General features: G+C 42.2%; 1 protein-coding gene across 1 annotated transcript in view; it reads left to right on the top strand.

Moving 5' to 3' along the window:
• The first annotated feature begins 954 nt into the window (after positions 1–954).
• The window catches only part of cntn2 (contactin 2), a 70,549-nt gene continuing 52,336 nt past the window's right edge, over positions 955–19,167 (top strand). Inside the window, exon 1 of the mRNA XM_023264001.3 lies at positions 955–1,241. Within this exon, the coding sequence (XP_023119769.3) occupies positions 970–1,241 (272 nt within the window). The 5' untranslated portion in view covers positions 955–969. The remainder of the gene's footprint in view (positions 1,242–19,167) is intronic.

Below are 19,167 nucleotides of genomic sequence, written 5' to 3'. Positions count from 1 at the left end.
CATGATTCAAACTGGCTTTCCTTTAAGCTATGCTGTGGTTTACACCACCACTATGTCAGAATTTTAAAACTTTTCAACAGCTTATTGTCTCTCTGAAAAATAAAAACACTGAACTAATAGAATGTAAAAGGGTGAAATCCTCTGTGGGACATGTACTGAATTCCTTTTTTTTCATTTTAAGTTATTTAAACATTTAAAACAACAGTCATCCTTCCAAAATACTTTCTAGTAGAAAATAAGATTGGTGTTAGGTATGAACCTAACAAGTTGAAATATTGGGTTAAGAGCCTACATTGTTATTTATGGGTGAGTAATTTAAATATTCAGCATTAAAACATCACATGAATGATTCAAGACACTTCATCTGTCTATAAAACATATTAGGGCTAAATCTTTATTAGTCCACCAAGGAATGCGGTGGAGTGATGTGACAGTTGGCCTGTCTGTCTGTCTGTCTGCCTGTCCGTCCGTCCGTCTGCCTGTCTGCCTGTCTTTCCATCCATCTGCCTGTCTGTCTGCCTGTCTGTCTGTCTGTCCGTCCGCCCCTCCGTCCGTCCATCCGCCTGCCTGCCTGCCTGTCTATCTGTCTGTCTGTCTGCCTGTCTGTCCGTCCGTCCGTCCGCCTGTCTGTCTGTCTGCCTGCCTGTCCGTCTGTCCGTCTGTCTGTCTGCCTGTCCATCCATCTGCCTGTCTGTCTGTCCGTCTGTCCGTCTGTCCGTCCGTCTGCCCGTCTGTCTGTCTGTCCGTCCGTCCGTCTGTCTGCCTGTCTGTCCGTCCGTCCGTCTGTCTGACAGGCGCCTGTTTGTCTGTGCAACATTACTCAAAAACAGACTAATGGATTTGGATGACATTTTCAGGGAAGGCTTTAAAACTACAAAATTACACATAAAAACCTAACAAATCCGAGGGTTCCCTATGAGCAGGCTTTGATACCGTGTGTGCAACTTCATACTGTGTGCTTTATGTGAAATGCTGAGCAGGTTCCTTGGAGCAGAGCTCCAGGATGAGGCCGGATGTGCTGCTGCTGGATGCTGGCGGCTTGACAGGAGAGAGGAGCGCAGAAGGAAGGGAGGGAGGGAGGCTGGCCGTCCTTCATACAGCTCCGGTAGAGGAGGAGAGGAGAGGAGAGAACAGAGCATCCCAGGAAGGAGGAGAAGGAGGGAGGACACACCGAGGCTCCTGGCAGCATCACCGCCTCCTGCGCTCCGTCCGCGGCTCAGAGAGAAAAGCTTCTTCTCGAGGTAAACACCACCTTTCTCCACCTTTCTCCTCCTTTCTCCACCTTTCTCCACCTTCTCATTCCTCCTGCAATGCGGCGCTGTTTGCACCGTAAGCTCAGAAAAACACGAGGGTCTGTGTGTCGTTAAGAGGTGGTCTGTTTACCGGAGAACGGACGGGATTCCGTTTATTAGTGTTTTTGACGCAGCAGCAGCAGACAGAAGCACAGGACCAGATACAGAGCCTGGTCTGCCTCTGTTCGACAGGGATCCGTTCACAGTCTGCCTGTTTAGCAGCATGTAGTGTCCGCTGTGCTTCAGTAGCATTTACTGTTAGCTACATCCACACATTTGTCCCGATGAAAGCCTTATTTAATGCTTCTGGTCTGTAGGAGCATTCTGTGCTGCTGACAGTCAAATGTTATTGTTCAGGTTTGTGATTCCAGCCTTTAGCTCCACATGCTGGACTCCTCCAGGTTCCTCCAGGTTCCTGCAGGCTCAGGGCTGCTGCTGGGCTGAATCAGGGCCTGGACTGAGCAGAACCCCTCCAACTCATGGTCTAATTGGCTGTAATGTAGGAGGGTTAGGGTTCATTTAATATGAACTGATGACTGCTCCCTGGGTTTACTGCATGTCATCCTCCTGCTCTCTTTCCCCACATTTCCTGTCTAACTTCACTGTCCCAATCGGGAAGGGCAAAACTAAGAAAAAGAACCAAAAAAAAGGACTAATGATGTTTTCTGGAGTATGGAGACGTGAAAAGGCTGGAGCTGAGTGTTACCATTACTGGTCCAGTCAGTAAACTGTATGTCTTAGAGGTGAACAGTTAGCAACCTGCAAACTGCAAGTTAGGCTGAATGATGTGGTGCAATTAAACAAGAAAATGAATAATTCACTTTTAAATCAAAGAGATTGAAACTTTGGCACTGAATTCTTCAGGGTTTTGGGCGTCCTGAAGCCAAACACTGAGGCTGCCATCAGTACTGAGTCTGAGTTCTGATTCCTGTCGTCCGTTTCTGGTTCTCTTCACGTCACTAAATATCATTTGAAAATAGTTTTTTAAATCTTTCTGGAGATGTGAGCATGAAAAGATCTGAGGTAAAGATTCCGTCCATCACTTCTCACTGACCATGCTGAGTAACAATTATCTTCTAAAACCTCTGAAGGGTCTGACACTGAGGCTGTCTGTAACGGATCCATATCCTGCTGGTCCAGCTGCTGTTTTATCTTCTGTTTGGTTGTGGCCAATACGACTTCCTCTATTTATACTTTCTGTTTGATGTTTTTTAAAACGTTTACTTGCCCTACTGACTCTCTAGCACCGTGCTGTGGGGATGTTATCCAGTCAGTGAGATGCTGTCCCTGTTGGTCCATCATGTGTCTTTGCCCCTGAGAATGGAGCTTTTGGAGCAGAAATGTTTGATGCCGTTGGCCTTCAGAAGTGTATAGAATTTTCACAGTGCAAGCTGCTGTTCATTCCTCTAATCAGTCTTTATGAGTCTTGGAAAAAGCTAGAGCTCCTGAAGTGTGGCAATACTCAGCTTATTCTTGATTTTGATCTAATACACTATAAAATAAAACCTTTAGATGAGATGTACATGGGTCTCATTTTTACTTTAAGAAATGTACTTGACATGACAAAACTAGTCAGAAATTTGAACTCCACTTAAAACATTGTGGAAAAATGTAAAGACTATTGAATATAAATATGAATTTTTGAAACTAAATACTTGTTTTCCATCTTGTCAGCCGTGAGATCAATAAGTTTGATCTCTGGGTTTCAGTGCAGAGTCAGTAATGTGTTTCGTCCTGGTCATCACCACAGGTTGGAAGCAGGGGAAACTAGTGGATTAGTGCTGCTGAAACAGAAGAAAATACATGTTAGAGCTGTCTTATTTCCATGTTGAATGTATGAAACTCTTGGTGGTTAGCACGATCGCCTTGCAGCTGGAAGATCCCCGGTTCACATCCCAGCCTTCCTGGGATCTTCCTGCATGGAGTCTCCATGTTCTCCTGTGCATGTGTGGGTTTTCTCCAGGTTCTCCAGCTTCCTCCCACAGTCCAGAATCATGCTGAGGTTAACTGGTGATTCTAAATTGTCAGCAGTTGTGAATGTTTGTCTCTATATGTAGCCCTGTGATAGACTGTTACCTGTCCAGGTGAACCTGTGATAGACTGTTACCTGTCCAGGTGAACCTGTGATAGACTGTTACCTGTCCAGGTGAACCTGTGATAGGCTGTTACCTGTCCAGGTGAACCTGTGATAGACTGTTACCTGTCCAGGTGTCCCCTGCCTTCACTCTCAGTCAGCTAGGATAGACTCCAGCCCCCCATGACCCTAATGAGGATTATTCGGTGTATAGATGATGGATGGATGAATGGATGAATGGATGGATGATAGATTGATGGTTGGATGGATGGATGGATGAATGGATGGATGATAGATGGATGGTTGGATGGATGGATGGATGGATGGATGATTGGATGATGGATGGATGATGGATGGATGGATGATGAATGGATGATGGATGGATGGTTGGATGGATGGTTGGGTGGATGATGGATGAATGGTGGATGATGGATGATGGATAAATGATGGATGGATGGATGGATGGATGGAAGGATGGATGGTTGGATGGATGATGGATGATGGATGAATGATGGATGGATGGTTGGATGATGGATGTTGGATGATGGATAGATGGATGGATGATGGATAGATTATGGATAGATGGATGGATGGATGGATGGATGGATGGATGGATGGATGGATGGATGGATGGATGGATGATGCATGGATGATGGATGGATGGATGATGGATGATGGATGATGCATGGATGATGGATGGATGGATGATGGATGAATGATGGATGGGTGGGTGATGGATGGATAGATGGGTGGATGGATGGATGGATGGATGATGGATGGATGGATGATGCATGGGTGATGGATGAATGGATGGATGATGGATGGATGGATGGCTGGAGGATGGATGGTTGGATGATGGATGGTTGGATGATGGATGAATGGATGGATGCCACTGATGTCACATACAGTGATATAAAGTGTGCGCGTATGGTTTGTTTCATATTAATGTCACTGAAAGGAGAGCTTGTTTACTGTCTTGTGTTGCAGACAGAAATGGGCCCAGAGTGTCCATCTGGACAGACTTTCACTGCCTTCAGATGGTCAGTGGGTGTTTCTCAGAGCTCCTACACTAGAACTCAGAGGTGAAAAATAATAGAGAAGAATTCAGAGATGTTCATAATGGTCAGCTGAAGTTACAGCGACTGGAGTCAGAGGTATGATAATGATTTTAGGAGTGGGCAGACGCTGAAAGCAGCTGTGGTTGGATCCCATTTTAGAGGCCCATCGTGTGGAGATCATGATTACATGATATTGTTCTCTCAGAAAACATCTGTTAATTGTTACTAATAATGGTCAGTAACGTGTCGGCCTTCACCCCTCTCCTCTGAAGCTCCTTGACTTCTGCTCTGTTCTCCCCTGTGTGGCCTGGTTCTCATAAGGCTTGACTCATGATTAAACTAGCTGACCAGATCATTAGTTTACACCTGCTCTGATGTAATCCTGAAGTCATTAGGACACCCTGGCCGATGAGGCTAAAGCTAATGTTGATATTTCAGATTTTAAAGAGGAGCAAAGTACTCACGTTCCCAGACGGGGTCCAGCCTCAAAGAGTGCTGGTCCTTTCTGACTCCTGGATGTGGACTTCAGGCATTAATCTGCCGTCTCCACTGCATGTTGCATTTGGCCTTCTTCTTCCCTTCACTACCTGAAGCAACATGCCAAACCTCCAAGCAGCAGCCTATGCCCTCAGAGTGACAAGTTTTGCCAGAGATTTGGATTGAGTAATAAATCAGGCCTGCTTGGTTCTAGTTCAGGGAAGCAGATTGTAAAGACATCACTAATAATGAACTGAAATGAATGAAAGACAGCAGACGTCTATCCACATGTTGATACAACAGTTTTTAACTGCTGACACATAATGATCACTGCAAATCATGATGTGTGTTCAGTGGAATGTTTTAAAGCATTAATATAAACTTGGTGATTGTGTCTATGTGTAGCCCTGTGATAGACTGTTACCTGTCCAGATGAACTCTGCCTTCACCCTAATGGATGGATGGATGGATGGATGGACGGATGGACAGACGGACGGACGGATGATGGATGGATGGATGGATGGATGAATGGATGGACAGATGGATGATGGATGGATGGATGGACGGATGGATGATGGACGATGGATGGATGGATGAAGGATGGATGGATGGATGGATGATGGATGGATGGATGGATGATGGATGGATGGATGGATGGATGGATGGATGGATGGATGGATGGATGGACGGATGGATGATGAATGGATGGATGGATGGATGGATGGATGGATGGATAGATGGATAGATGGATGGACAGATGGATGATGGGTTGATGGATGTTGGATGGATGGATAGATGGATGGATGGATGGACAGATGGAGGATGGATGGATGGATGGATGGATGGATGGATGGATGGATGATGGATGGATGGATGGATGGATGGATGGATGGATGGATGGATGGATGGAGGATGATGGATGGATGGAGGATGATGGATGGATGAATGGATGATGGATTGATGGAGGATGGATGGATGGATGATGGATGGATTGATGGATGGGTATCTATAAAGGATATTCATGTAAACACTGATACAGAATTATCTGCAATAAGCTGGTTGCCAAACAATATAGAATACTTCTGTATAAAATGCCTCAGCACAGCGAGCTTAGTAGAAGCAGATTTCTTTTACTGAGATGATGAAATAATTATGTCTTGATTGCAACATAAAAGCTATCCATCTAAAGGTTAACTGAAGTAGTGATCCTGACTTGGGAAATCGTGATATTGAGATAACAAGCTTTTAAAATGTATCTGATTGGGTTTGGGTTGTAGTGTTTTTTCTCCAGTCTGCTCCTCAGACCCTTCCCGTCTCCATATGAAGGCTGCTACTGATCTGTCACTGAATGGACCAAGCTCCATGTTCCTGTGGTACGTTCTGAGTGTTGGAGTGGAACAGTGAAGCCTTAAACTTTCACTCATAGAGGACTGGTGTGAGTGTCCATCCAACTCAACAGCTCTTTGTACTCTAGTAAGGGGTGAGACCAGAGGGGTCAAACTCAGCCTTCTGTCAGACAGCTTCAACCTCTACGCTGCCAAAGTGTCAGATAGATGCAGAGATAGGAAGCCAGCTGGAAGGATTCTCTGTTCTGCTCAAAGTCATCCTAATGATAACTGGACCAGTAGATCTGTGAGGGAAATGACAAGTTCTGAAGTGAGAAATTCCAGAGCTTCCTTTGTTCATTGATTCATGTTCTTACAGGAAGCAGATGGCATTTTACATTCATCCCCAAAACACACACTTCTGTGCTCTCTGTGTTGTAGGGTAAAACAAAACTTTACTTTAGGTCTTATTCATGAAACTCTAGTTCTACTCAGCCCACCTCGTCATCCGTGGCCCCTGCAGCTGGTCGAAGTCCCTGTAGAAAGCAGGACCCCCAGGTTCAGGACCCCAGCACCTCTAACTCAACATCCATATATTTCTAACAGCTTTAAGGGGGTCAACCTGTCATAAAGGTTGAGTACAGAAGTTAGGGTCGAAATGCAGGTGATGTACAATAACATTTTTCAGGATGAATCCGTGTTCCAGTAGGATGTGGGTCTGCTTCTAGTAGAGCAACAGTTTACTGTAGATTTAGTTTTTAGGCTAATTTGTGCAGCTTTGGTTTTTCAGATTTCTCTTTAATTTTATGTTCACACCTGAAGTGTGCTGGGGATTTAACTGACAGAACAAGATGAACTGAACTGGATGAACTGTAACAGACGTTACTGATAATTTAAGATGTCCTTATTCTCAGTTCAGCCCATTGTTGTGAATGTATGTTGTGTTGAATTGTGTTGCTGGTGTGAGTCCTAAATCATCACACTTTTCTACTTATTTGTAGAAGTATTTTACTGAAGTAACATCACTTTACCTCTTTTACTTTCATTACTGAAAACTTTTGTGTCTATATCCTGTCCTTTCTGTCTTCTAGGGTTTGTTTAATGAATGAATGTGAAATGTATGTGAGGTCTAGTGATAAGGAAAACTGTGTGTGAAGTATTTTATTTTAGAATCATGTGTTAACTCCCAGCTCTGTGGATGCATATACAGTATAGGGTTAGGGTTAGGTAGGGTATTACTGCGTCTGAGATGACCTGCCAGAAGGGTTTAGGTTTCTTTGAAGTGTTGAGTCTTCCAGTAGGTGGAGTCCAAATTAAAACCCAGTCAAGCGCTACCTAACTACTAATAGCTGGACAGCACCATGTAGCTATCACACTGATAATGTTAGTTAGATAATGTTTGAGCTTGTTATGATCCAACCTCTAGGGTCAGCTGGATGTAACAAAATCACCAGATGTTATTGGTTCAGGTAAAGCAATTTATTGCTCAGTAGCAAAGAAAACAAAACTGGTGGTTGCAGCTAAATCAAAGAACCAAATAAAACCAAACAAAGGCTAACAGAGTTCACAAACTAGCTAAACACAAAAACAACTAAACTCCCTAGCAAAACCAAAACCCAGTAGCAACACGCCCCATAAGTAACAGAAACTAATCCTAGCAGCGCACAGAACTAACTAAACCAAAATGGTGCCTCTAAACACAGATATTTAACACACCATACACAGAGACTCAAGTTATGAATAGTTTCTCATAAAGTTAGCGGACTGCTAACAGAAGACTGGAGGCTCCTCACCGAATTAGCAGCCGCCAACAGAAGATCTAAATGTCTGTAGTTACCCTTCAGTGGCTACAGAACCGACAGACCAAACAAGAATACAAGTCAACACAACGAGTCACCAGGGCAGACTGGTTAAAGCAAACCAGCCGCCTCCACTGAGAGGAGTGGCAGGTGGCTGCAGACTAGTGTGCCTCAGGAGACCTGGCACAGCGGGAGCGATGAACAGCAAAGGGACTCCAGTATCATGGCATATGATTGGCTATTATGAGCCAGGGAGGATGCCTGGGTGGGGTTTATTTAGTCAGCTGAACTTTACACTTGGTGGTTTGCAGCTACTGGATTTATGTGAAAGTATCCAACATTCCATGTAACAGTTCTGTTATTGCTGTTGATGTAGTGTCTGTCACATGTACATACTGCATTATAGCGTTTTCTTGCCCAAGCCCAGGTACCTTCATGCCCCCTCAGTGTCTCTCCGCTAGGGCTGGACCCGAATATCCGAATATTCGGTCATTGTGGTAACCGAGTAGCTGCTTTACCGTCGTTAAGCATTGGTATATCACAGTCTTGTGGACTGTTGCTGCTTTTGATTGGCCACTTGGCTGGCTGTATCAGCTGTACCTACCAACTCGCTTCACTTTGCATGTGTTTGTAAACAGAAGACAGTGCGAAGACGGAGATATCCATGTTAATGCTAACGCTGTCAGACTCTGACAATGAACATCTCCTCTCCCCCCTCCTGCGTGGACGAACTGAATTTTCAGATATTCTTCATTAATTGGGCCCAAATATCTAGAGTCCAGAAGTTGCTGTTCAGACCAGCCCTCCTCTCTATCTGCTGTGATATGCTTGTACTAATCATTTCCTCCAGTGGTTATCTAAGTTTTTGACTTTCTCTTTTCTGACCTGCTATCTGCTTCACTCCGCTTTGACTTTGGACCAATTAGAACAAAGTTCTCTAGCATTATGGAGTTTGTCACATAGCAAGATGTTTCCAGTATGTTGAAGACATCAGTGGTCATAATGTTGGACCTGATTAGTGTACAGCTAGCTCTACCTGTAGCCTGTAGGTAGTGTAGTAACTCAGGATCAAGCTTAGGAACCACTCATGCTACTGTACTCTAGTTTTTACAGTATTCTAGCATTAGGGAAGGAGTCATTCCCAGTACATTTTAAAATCCTGACACAAAACAGTTGCTTGTGTGTCTTGGTTTACCACAGGGTAGGGGTAATATGAGCTGAGGTATGGAGTATATCCAACCAAATACGCAAATCATACATTTTTTTTTATCACTCTCAGGCCTTTCGCTAAAGTCACAGCAGTCTGTCTACAGAATCTGATCTTTTAAAAGCGCTGATCTTGTGCAGTTTGTCTCAGTGCTATGAACACTGTCTATTTCTGTCATAGTCCTTGTTTGATTTTTTCTTAGTTCTCTGTATTTCTTTGGCATCATACAATCTGTCTTTAATTCTCTTGCTGCCAGTCAAATGGACTTTTCAGACTCTCCCTTGGCTGCTGGCTTTGCAGCTTTTTCACATGTTCTTGTGGCATATCGCTATCTGTTGCTCCTTCACAGGCACATTTCCTTCACAGAACCACAAATTTAACACAACTCCCTAATCCAGCAAGAGACAGAGTGTAAAACCTCAGTACTCTAAGACCCACCTGCACAGTGTCCAGACAGGAACTCTACTTAGAAACATTTAATTTTTCTTAAATAATTGGGGTCATTTTGTGGTTGAGTGCATATACATAGAGAATAAACAATGTTTCAAACAGCTGAAATGATGACTTTGTACTGTGACGGTTTTCTTTTTTAGGAGCATAGTCATATGTTTTGCTTGGAAGGTGTTCAGATCTGACTATACACAGATCATACAGAACTCTGTGGTGCTGATTTGAATGGTCATACTTGTCTTTTTCAGTGTTTCTCTCCTGGTCCTCATACTTTTTGCTCAACAAATTTCATGAATTGTGAAAAACAAACAAAAAAACCCAAAAAAACAAAAAGCGGTGTGTCTAAAAATTGGGGTAGGTGATGATCAGTTTCTTTCAATAGCACCGATTCAAAACATACCATCTAAAGACACTCAAGATCATACAAAATTATACAGAGAACCCAACAAATCCAATGTTTCCTTTGGATTCTCATTGAGCAAGCATCTAGCAACAGCTGCAGGTGTTTAAGAGAATTATTGGGACATCAGATAATAAGGAATTACAGTAGTCCAGGCTAGAGGTTATAAATGCGTGGACTAATTTCTCAGCTCCACTCAGACAGGATGTTCTGGGTTTGACAACATAATGTAGGTGAAACAAGGCTGTTACACACTTGTTTTTTGTGTGAGTTAAAGAACATGTCCTGGTCAAAAATAACTCCAAGATTCATCACAGTAGAACTGGAGGCAGCGCCACCCAGAGGAACTATCTGGTTCTACCAGAACACTCTGGTAGATTAGTCAGAGAACGTGAGAAGCATGGAAGTTTTTTTTCATATCAAGCAGCGAAAAGGTCATAGCATGATGTGTATGAGTTCATTTGCTTTACAATGCATGTAATATGAATACCACCCTGCAGTCGTAGCTGTTTGTCCTCAGGTCTCTGCTGTTTAACTGAGTTCAGTCTGCGACTTTACTGGAAAGCAGCAATTGAGATTCTTAAAATTTGGTGCTTGTGCAGTCACACACATACACACACACACACACACACACACACACACACACACACACACACACACACACACACACACACATGCACAGTCTGTCTCACTGAGCACCAACACTGTGTGACCTGAAATCTTTAATAAGTCCACTTTATGTAAATATATCCGCCTACACTGCAGGAACCAGGCGCTGAGCCGTTCCATTGAGCTAGATGAAGCCAAACAGCCAAAGTGTGTGTGCTGAGAAAACCTCTAGAGTGTGAAACTAGACAGAAAACATGGACAGAGAGATCATTAACCATCAGCGTTCTCTGCCAGTTCTACGTCTGTGACACTGACTCAGTGCTTCAGATGACTTGGTGTCAAACTCAGTCCTGTCCACATCAAGCGTCCTTTCACACCTTGGACACAGAAACCTGCAGCAGTCACAGTACTGACAGAAAATTAAATATGTCAAGCTAAAATATTTCATAATTCTGAATATTTTAATGTATCCATTTTTAATTTAATCACCTTGCTTTAGCTATTTATCAGTACCCAGGTATTTTAATGTTATCAATGCACATGCAAATAATTAAAATAGACTAAATAAGAATTAAGGCTAGATCTTACCTTGATGCATTTGAAGTAAAATCTGTTTTTTAGGAAAACTCTCTTCATTCTGTGAATGGTGAGTGGTTTGTCTGAACATGTGGAGCAGACATCTGTGGTGAATCTATTCATCAGGCTTGGATCTGATCGTTACGTATTCTTTGTTAAACCCACTGATTACTACATGGCTGGACTGAGGGCTCAGTTCCCACACCATGTCTGCAGACCGGCTCTGAACCTGGTGTTGATCATATTATGTTTGTGTGGAATTAGAGAATTATAGGCAGTTTACGATTACTGATAATTAACTGTTGTTTTCTGGTACTGATATGACTGATTAGTCTTAGAAATTTGAAGAGGAGGTGACAATTCTATATGAGGTAAGGCATCTTGGAAACAAACTTTATTGATCCTTAATGGGAAATTATTTGTAACAGCATCATTTTAACATAAGCAACTGAGACAACAGAAGGAGGAGTGAGATGGGACTGAGCTGACGGAGGTCCCAGAGCTGCTGGAGGACAAGCTGGAGAGGATGAAGGTAGAAGTTTGAAAATAACCTTGGAGTTTCCAAGGTCATCAGACATCATTTGGCAATGTCACTCCCATTTTATGTTTTATGTTTTTAATTGGTTTTTAGTTTAAACGTCTATCAGACTTTGGCTAACGTGTGTCTTAAACCCACAGTTACTACTTTAATAGGAAAGATATCATGTTGAAATAAACCTAAATTACCCTTTAACCTGGAAAATCACCATTCGCCCATCAAAAACTCTGTGCACATTTCAGATACCACCAGAAGTCTACCAGAGCCATTAGTATCAGCTGTTTCTCCATACTGACAGTTGTTTATTAGCTCCTACAGTCCATGCTGTCGTTCTTTTCCAATCACTGCTTTGTCCTGCAGGACTCCAGACTAACTTCTTCCAGTTGATGCTTTTAGGTGGCTGCTGTGTGCTCAGACAGGTGTGTGACCAAAAATGACTCTGAAATGAGTAAAATACTTGTTCTAAAGTCAGAATTGTTCTAAATGAAATGGACTGATTTTGTCTTCATGTTTTCTCTGAGAAGAGAAACAAGCAGAGCATATTTTTTAATGTAAATACTGCCACTGATGGTGTTCATATAATGGTGGGAAGCTAAAATAATTTTTATTGTGATTTAATAATTTAATTTTTCATCCATACTACTGCATTAGCCATTATAAATGAATGTGTTGCTCTTCTTCCATCCCCGGTTCAGTCGGTGTCTTCCTGCTGTCCTCTGATCATCAGGTGTGTCTGACTCTCCCTCTCTGCCTCCTCATTCCTGTTTAATTTTTAAAATGATCAGCTACAGATCACTTCATCTTCAGAAACAGCTGAACAGCTTGTTGGACACATCAGGTGGAGACAGACTGATGAGGTCCTGGAAGAAATAAAAGTACTACTTCCATCAGTATGCCAGTACCTGCTACACTGGTTAAAATCACACCAATTGGAGCGTGATGCCCATCATTCACTCACGCATGAAACCACTTTAAATTTTAACTCACACTCTCAATAAAAGGTCACATTTGGTGACAGTCTGGAGCCCTGTGTGCTCATGGCTGGCTGAGGATTGGCTTTTTTCTGGTACTTAAAACACTGATGATAGTGAAACATGAGAATGAGGCTGCTGTTTATTTATTTACTTTAAAAGTAAACATAGATTTGGATTAGAATCACTCAGTTTGATTTTCTATCACAGCTGTGACCACTGATCACTGAGTTGGACATAAATACAACAGCTAATAAAGTTAATACAAATGGAACAACAGCAACGATGGCCAGCACTAGAACAGCAGAGATCTGATGTTCAGCTGCCTTCAGGATGTATGAGCAATAAATGGTTCATTACAGAACTATTAATCCAGTAAGGAAACTAATGTCTAAAATGTACTGAAGAGACCGGCGTCCGGTTAACGTGTCCACAGTCTGGACTGATGGTCTTACTCATCTGTTTTCTGTAATTCCATTGTGGTTGAATGAATGAAAAGAGTTCTAAAAGAAGCTCAGCTCACACATTGTGTCCCTCTGTCTTCTTTCCTCTTGACACTGGCGGTGTGACAGATGAGCAGATGATCAGGGACAGACGGACCAGTCTGATCAGGACTGGTTCCCACAGGGAGCCTGGCAGCACCCACTGATGCCTGACTAGAGTCACGGTGTCTGGACCACCATCTCTGGGGAACCTGGGTGTCTCCAGAACTTATCTATCCTAATATTCTCTGGATCCCTGCTGGCTGATACAGAGACACAAAGATAAACAGGATCATCCACCATTACACTTTAGCAGCCAAAACAATAAAAATCCACTTTGGGGCTGTGAATAAAGCTTTTGTCAGTACAGTAGGATTCAATTCTATTCTTTTAAGTTCAGTTTTATTTATATAGCACCAATTAGAATTCGGATTGTCTCAAGATGCTTTTAACACCCTTTTAACAGGAAGGAACCTGGAGAAGAACCCGGCTCTTTATGTGGGGGAACCCATCTGCTGCTGGAAGGAGGGTAGAGAGGGACAGAAGAGGTAGAGGGGGAGGTGGGGGGCAAGGAAACATATAACACACATGGACATTTATAAATCTGTATTCTTATTTTTCTGTACAGGAACCAGCAGAAACATTTTGCTTTGATCAGGGAGCAGCAGAAACAGTCTATGTTCAGGAGCAGCTGTCCCTGTTAGTGAGGTGAAAAAGTCCACAGCTGGGACTGACTGAAGAAGACTTTTTAGTCTGTGACGTCCATGTTTGGACTTCTTTTTTTTAGACCTTTTTAGGCTTTAATATGTAGGACAGTGGAGACTGACAGGAAACGTGGGTCTGACGCGAATCCATGACTGCTGCATTGAGGACTATAGTCCTGGTTTATAACGTCACACATTAAACCTTCAGTGATGCAGGTTGAGGCTCATACTGCCGTCATTCGTTGATCCTGAGAATGTTCCTCAGACCAACATCTTCCACTAAACTAATCAGAATACAGTCTGTAGATAACTACTTCACTGCAGCATTTGTTAGCTTGTCTTGTTTTAGTTTATCTCTACTTCCAACCAGTCTGAATCCTCCCTCCACTGTTAGTTTAGAGACGTGATGACGTCCATCCCAAGTCCAGATCAGCATCCAGCCTCCTGTGATCCATGGTTAGTCTGTCTGTGGATTCAGAGGCAGGGAACAACGGACTTTCACAATAGTAACAAGAAAAAAAACTGTTAACGTGCGCTAAAATAATTATCGACTTTAATAATTAATTAATGCATTAATAATGTGTTAACTTGCCCAGCCCTAATATTCAGTATACTATAATCACCACTCAACAAAGCTCTGCAGCTCCTAAACCCAGAGGAATGGGGGGTGACATCTTAAGGCTCAGAAAGATTTAAAAAGTTCATTTAGTGCCATGTTTAATAGTAGGATCACATGTGTTGGGGGATTCAGGGTAAATTTTTGGACTGATTTTCTTCTCTGAGACATTTGGTGAAAGAGAGAAAGAATAAGTGAAGTGGTCTCTTAGAGCTTTCAAAGGCCAGACTGTCCACCAGTGGGGTGGGTGGACCGCTGACCTGGGATCAGCTGTAAACCAGTCCTGTCTGCAATCAGGACAGGAAGTCAGAGGAAACACTGATGACTACTGAGAGGCAGCTCTTAAATCTGAGGTCAGAAGTCACAGATGTGCTGTTCATAGGCCAGAACTCTTCCCATCTAAAACACAGGAGTAGAACACGAAGCTGGAAGGAGAAAGTAGGAGCAGAGTGGACACTTGTTTATACATATATATTATGTTTTTCACAGTTTCATGTTGAAGAATTTTGCATTATTATATTCAATTAAAACCATTTTTGTAGACAAAGAATTAAAGTATGATTTCAGTCCACAGGTCTTCATGGAGTCACATGCAGCTTGGACATGAGCTGGATCACATAAATATTCCATCTTGGAATAATCTAATACAGTGACTAATACATGAATAATTTGGCTCCATAAAAAGTCCATAAACACAAAGATATTTGCTTTATTTAAATGTAAGATTAATCAAAACAGAAGATCATGTTGAATTTTTGCCTAAATAATGACTAATAAAATAGTTGGATTGTTAAAATGGGCATTGATTAAATCATTAAAAGCAGCTGACTAATGAGCAGTTTCTGACTCTCCCAATACAGATGTGTCTTTTTTAATTATTAATGCTTTAAGTTTAGATCATTTTAGGAACATGAGCATACATATAGATGGTAAATAACCTGGTTACTGATTACTGCATGCTGTTCATGATATATGCTGACACACTTATAACTGTTGACCTTAAATCCAGCTCTACACTCTCAGTATGTCTTCGATTTGAGTAGGTTCTGCCTCGCTGTAGTGTCGGTCACTGTGTGTGTGTGTGTGTGTGTGTGTGTGTGTGTGTGTGTGTGTGTGTGTGTGTGTGTGTGTGTGTGTGTGTGTGTGTGCGTGAGTGTGTGTTTGTGTGTGTGTGTGTGTGTGTGTTGGGGAATGCCCCTCAGTAAATGGTTCTTTGTTTAATGAGGGTAGAGGTGGCTAGAGGAGGTAATAGAGCCTCTATTGTTCCCTAATGATCAGACACACACTCAGATAATAGAGGTTTCTCTGCATCCTGATGAAGTCAGCCTCAGCAAGCATGAAGTCATCCCTGCTCCCAGCGCCACACTCTCCTTATTAGTGCTCGAGAAGCTAATAACTGTTTGAGGATTTTATCTCAGCGCTCCACAGTTCAGGACTATTTTTCTGCTCTGCCTCCTTCAGCTTCATCTTTATGTTCCAGCAGGTTAACTGGTTCCAGTGTGATTGCTCCGAAACACATTTATTGTTTCAGTAACTGTTAGTGGTTCGTGATGGCACCCAGAAGTTAGATTTGTATGACAGACGGGACACCCACTGGACACCCAGAACCCCTCCTCCACACAGGTTTGGATCGGTATTTCCTTTTGTTTTGGAGGGAATATGTAACCCTACCCTGATTGATCTGACTTTTATAGACACGCTTCTTATTTAGCTCAGAGTTCAAGTTTGTAGAAAAAGTTTTACAGACGTTGTTCTCTCAATGCTCGGATTAGGGAACCAAGTTCTAGCAGTGTTCATTTGAAGTTCTGCTTGAGACCCATGATAAACATGTAACTATAAAGACATCAGTATGCTTCAAAATGAACCATTCTTATATCTTTCCAGAACCAACAATCTGCCACCTACTTCAGGTGATCAGGCAGTGATTGTGGAGGTGAGGAACATAGTGTGGTTTGCCTTCTCTCTTAAAATGTTCTCTTTTTCTTTACTCACTAATTCCAGCATTTTTTGTCCTCATGAGTACAACCATACCTCAATACCTTCAAAGAAATGGAAGAGGTGCTATTATTATTATTATAATTACACTATATTATATTATTATTGTTATACGTTTTCCCCATTTATACAGTTCATTGCGTTTTGCACCTGTATTCGTGACGCAGGATTTTTCATGAAGCGTCCTGCACCTTCTGGGGCATCCAGTCGTGTGATTTATGGAGTGGTTGAGGATGTTGGTGAAGAGTTCTGTCAGCTGGTCTGAAGTATCGCCCTGAGATGCCGTCTGACTCCAGCTGCCTCGCTTATGTTCATGCTGTGCCGTCCTGACCTCATTGGAGTCCAGAATCAGTGTTTGGTGATCTACTTACACTGGTGGTATCTGCATCAAAACGGGCACAAAACCTGTAGAGATCCTCTGCTGATGAGGAGTTGCCGCTTTCAGCATGACTGTCGTTAATTCTTTATCTGCTGTGGGTTGTATGCCATGCCACATACATGTGCTGTTGTTGCTGGTGATCATCAGTTTTGTGCTGGTCCAGCTTTAGCTTGCATTAGGATGTAAATCACAAAAACACAAAGGAAATCCTCATCTTATATGAAAGGGTTGCATTTCACTGTCAGATATTCTGTGTCCGGTGGACAGAGTCTGTGCACCAAGACTTGTTAATGTAAAAACAAAGCCCACCTCCCTTCTTCTTGCCAGAGTCAGCTGTCTTGTCCCCATGATGTAGTGTGTAGCTCTAAGACAGTGTTAAAATGCAAAGGTTCTTAAAACTCCACTGTGAAGAAATCCTCAGTCCTCGCTCATCCATATTGCTGAAAAATCTTCATGCATCTGTGAGGAGAAAAGTCTGGAGTGGTGGTTTGTGTGGTCCAGCCTTTAACCTAGCTTGCAGTGTAGCCCGCTACTAGGCTTCTGGCTTTCCTCTCTCCTCCACCAGCATCTCCCTCCAAGGATTGTAGCACAAACTGAGTTCAGCTCTGGTGATATCTGCTGGTGCTCCAGGAGGTGGTTGAATAGTACTGAAGTTAAGGAGCCTGATTCACATTATACTTCCTTGATTGTGACCATTGCACATGTCACTGCGTTGATGCGGAAATTGTATGAGCCAATGTTAGAAGATACCACCTTTCTCTGTGTATTTGAATGGTGTGGAAACAGAGTGGTCTAAAACACTTTCTTAGTTTTTGAGAGAAATGAGTTGCAAGGTTTGAGTTTTCAGGAATGGTCAAACATTCAAAGTGCTACTGTAATGCTATATTTGGATTGTGTGTTAGAAAATCCACTAAACCACTGTAATCTAGACTATGAAATATGACAGAAATGATATAAAACTCAGTTTGTATCTTTGTCGTTACACCACTCTGTTTCTAACTCCTTCATTTTATGTTTCTGAGAAGCCTGGTCAGTAGAGGTCAGACTAAGGCCAGGCAACACTGTAGTGGAATACAACTCTGTGGACTCAGCACCCATCAATAATACATTAAAGAAAGATGAACTCAAAACCAGACAGATTCCAGTAGTTTTGGAAGGCTTTGTCAAATTCTTCATGAAGATAAAAGAATCCGATGGACAGACTGAAGGAGAGTTCTCCAGGTTTAGTCCTAATAGAGATTTTACTCCTTAGATGTGAAATCAGCCCTGTGCCACCAGCAGTGCACCACCCAGCTGAGTTAAAGACAATCTAAAGACATGAAATAAAACATCTTTTTCTTCCAGCTCTAGTGCAATGTCATTGTCTAAGTCAAAAGAAGCAGATTGTTAGTGCAGCTGATGTGTAGACAGCTACAGTAGGTTCTTAAAATTCATTGAGGGGGTTCTTATGAAGGTCAGCCTCCAAAGAAACACAGACATGCATAAATCATGATCTGTGGAGAGGACTGGAAACACAGACGCCTGCAGGTTTTACAAAGACTGCAAATCACTGAACTGTCTGACATTTTGATTCTGAAATAGACACAGAGGTCCCTGACAGCAGATTTAAGTATTCTCAGACAGAAACCCCAAGATGGAATCAGAAACAGTCAAACCTTCAGACATTTGGTCCAAATGCAAAATAATTCTTTGTCATCTCTTTTATTTCTTTGTTGCTACACAACAGTGATTGATGGGAGAGGTTTATCTCTGGTATCTCACTTTGCATTTCATTAAACACAAACACACCCTCTACCCAGCATCTATAAGATCAGTTTGGCTTCTTGCTGACCATCTGCATTTGGTTCAGGTTTAGAAAAGATGGTAATTTTGGTTAAATTTAAATAACCACATTGTTATTCAAGTCACTGTGAACTTTCTGAACCTGTAAGTGCTGCCACAGCCTCAACAGAACCACTGTAAGATAAATAAAGCTTTAAGTTGTTCTTTAAGCTCAGATCTTTTGGGGACCAACCCCACATTGTTGATGAATATTTTACTGATACATACAGCATCAGTGAATTTCCTCATTACATAGAAAATAAAATGTCTGTTGTAATTTGTTGTAATTGTAATTCTTCAGAACTGTTTCCTGTTAGAACGTGTTTTTACAGAAACATGGTTTGAAGAACCCAGTCTAATTTGGCTGTTTATAAATGTTAGACTGATGCTCTCC

This window comes from Amphiprion ocellaris, chromosome 5 (assembly GCF_022539595.1).
Source record: "Amphiprion ocellaris isolate individual 3 ecotype Okinawa chromosome 5, ASM2253959v1, whole genome shotgun sequence".
NCBI lineage: Eukaryota > Metazoa > Chordata > Actinopteri > Pomacentridae > Amphiprion > Amphiprion ocellaris.
This window is presented reverse-complemented; position numbering and strand designations above follow the sequence as displayed.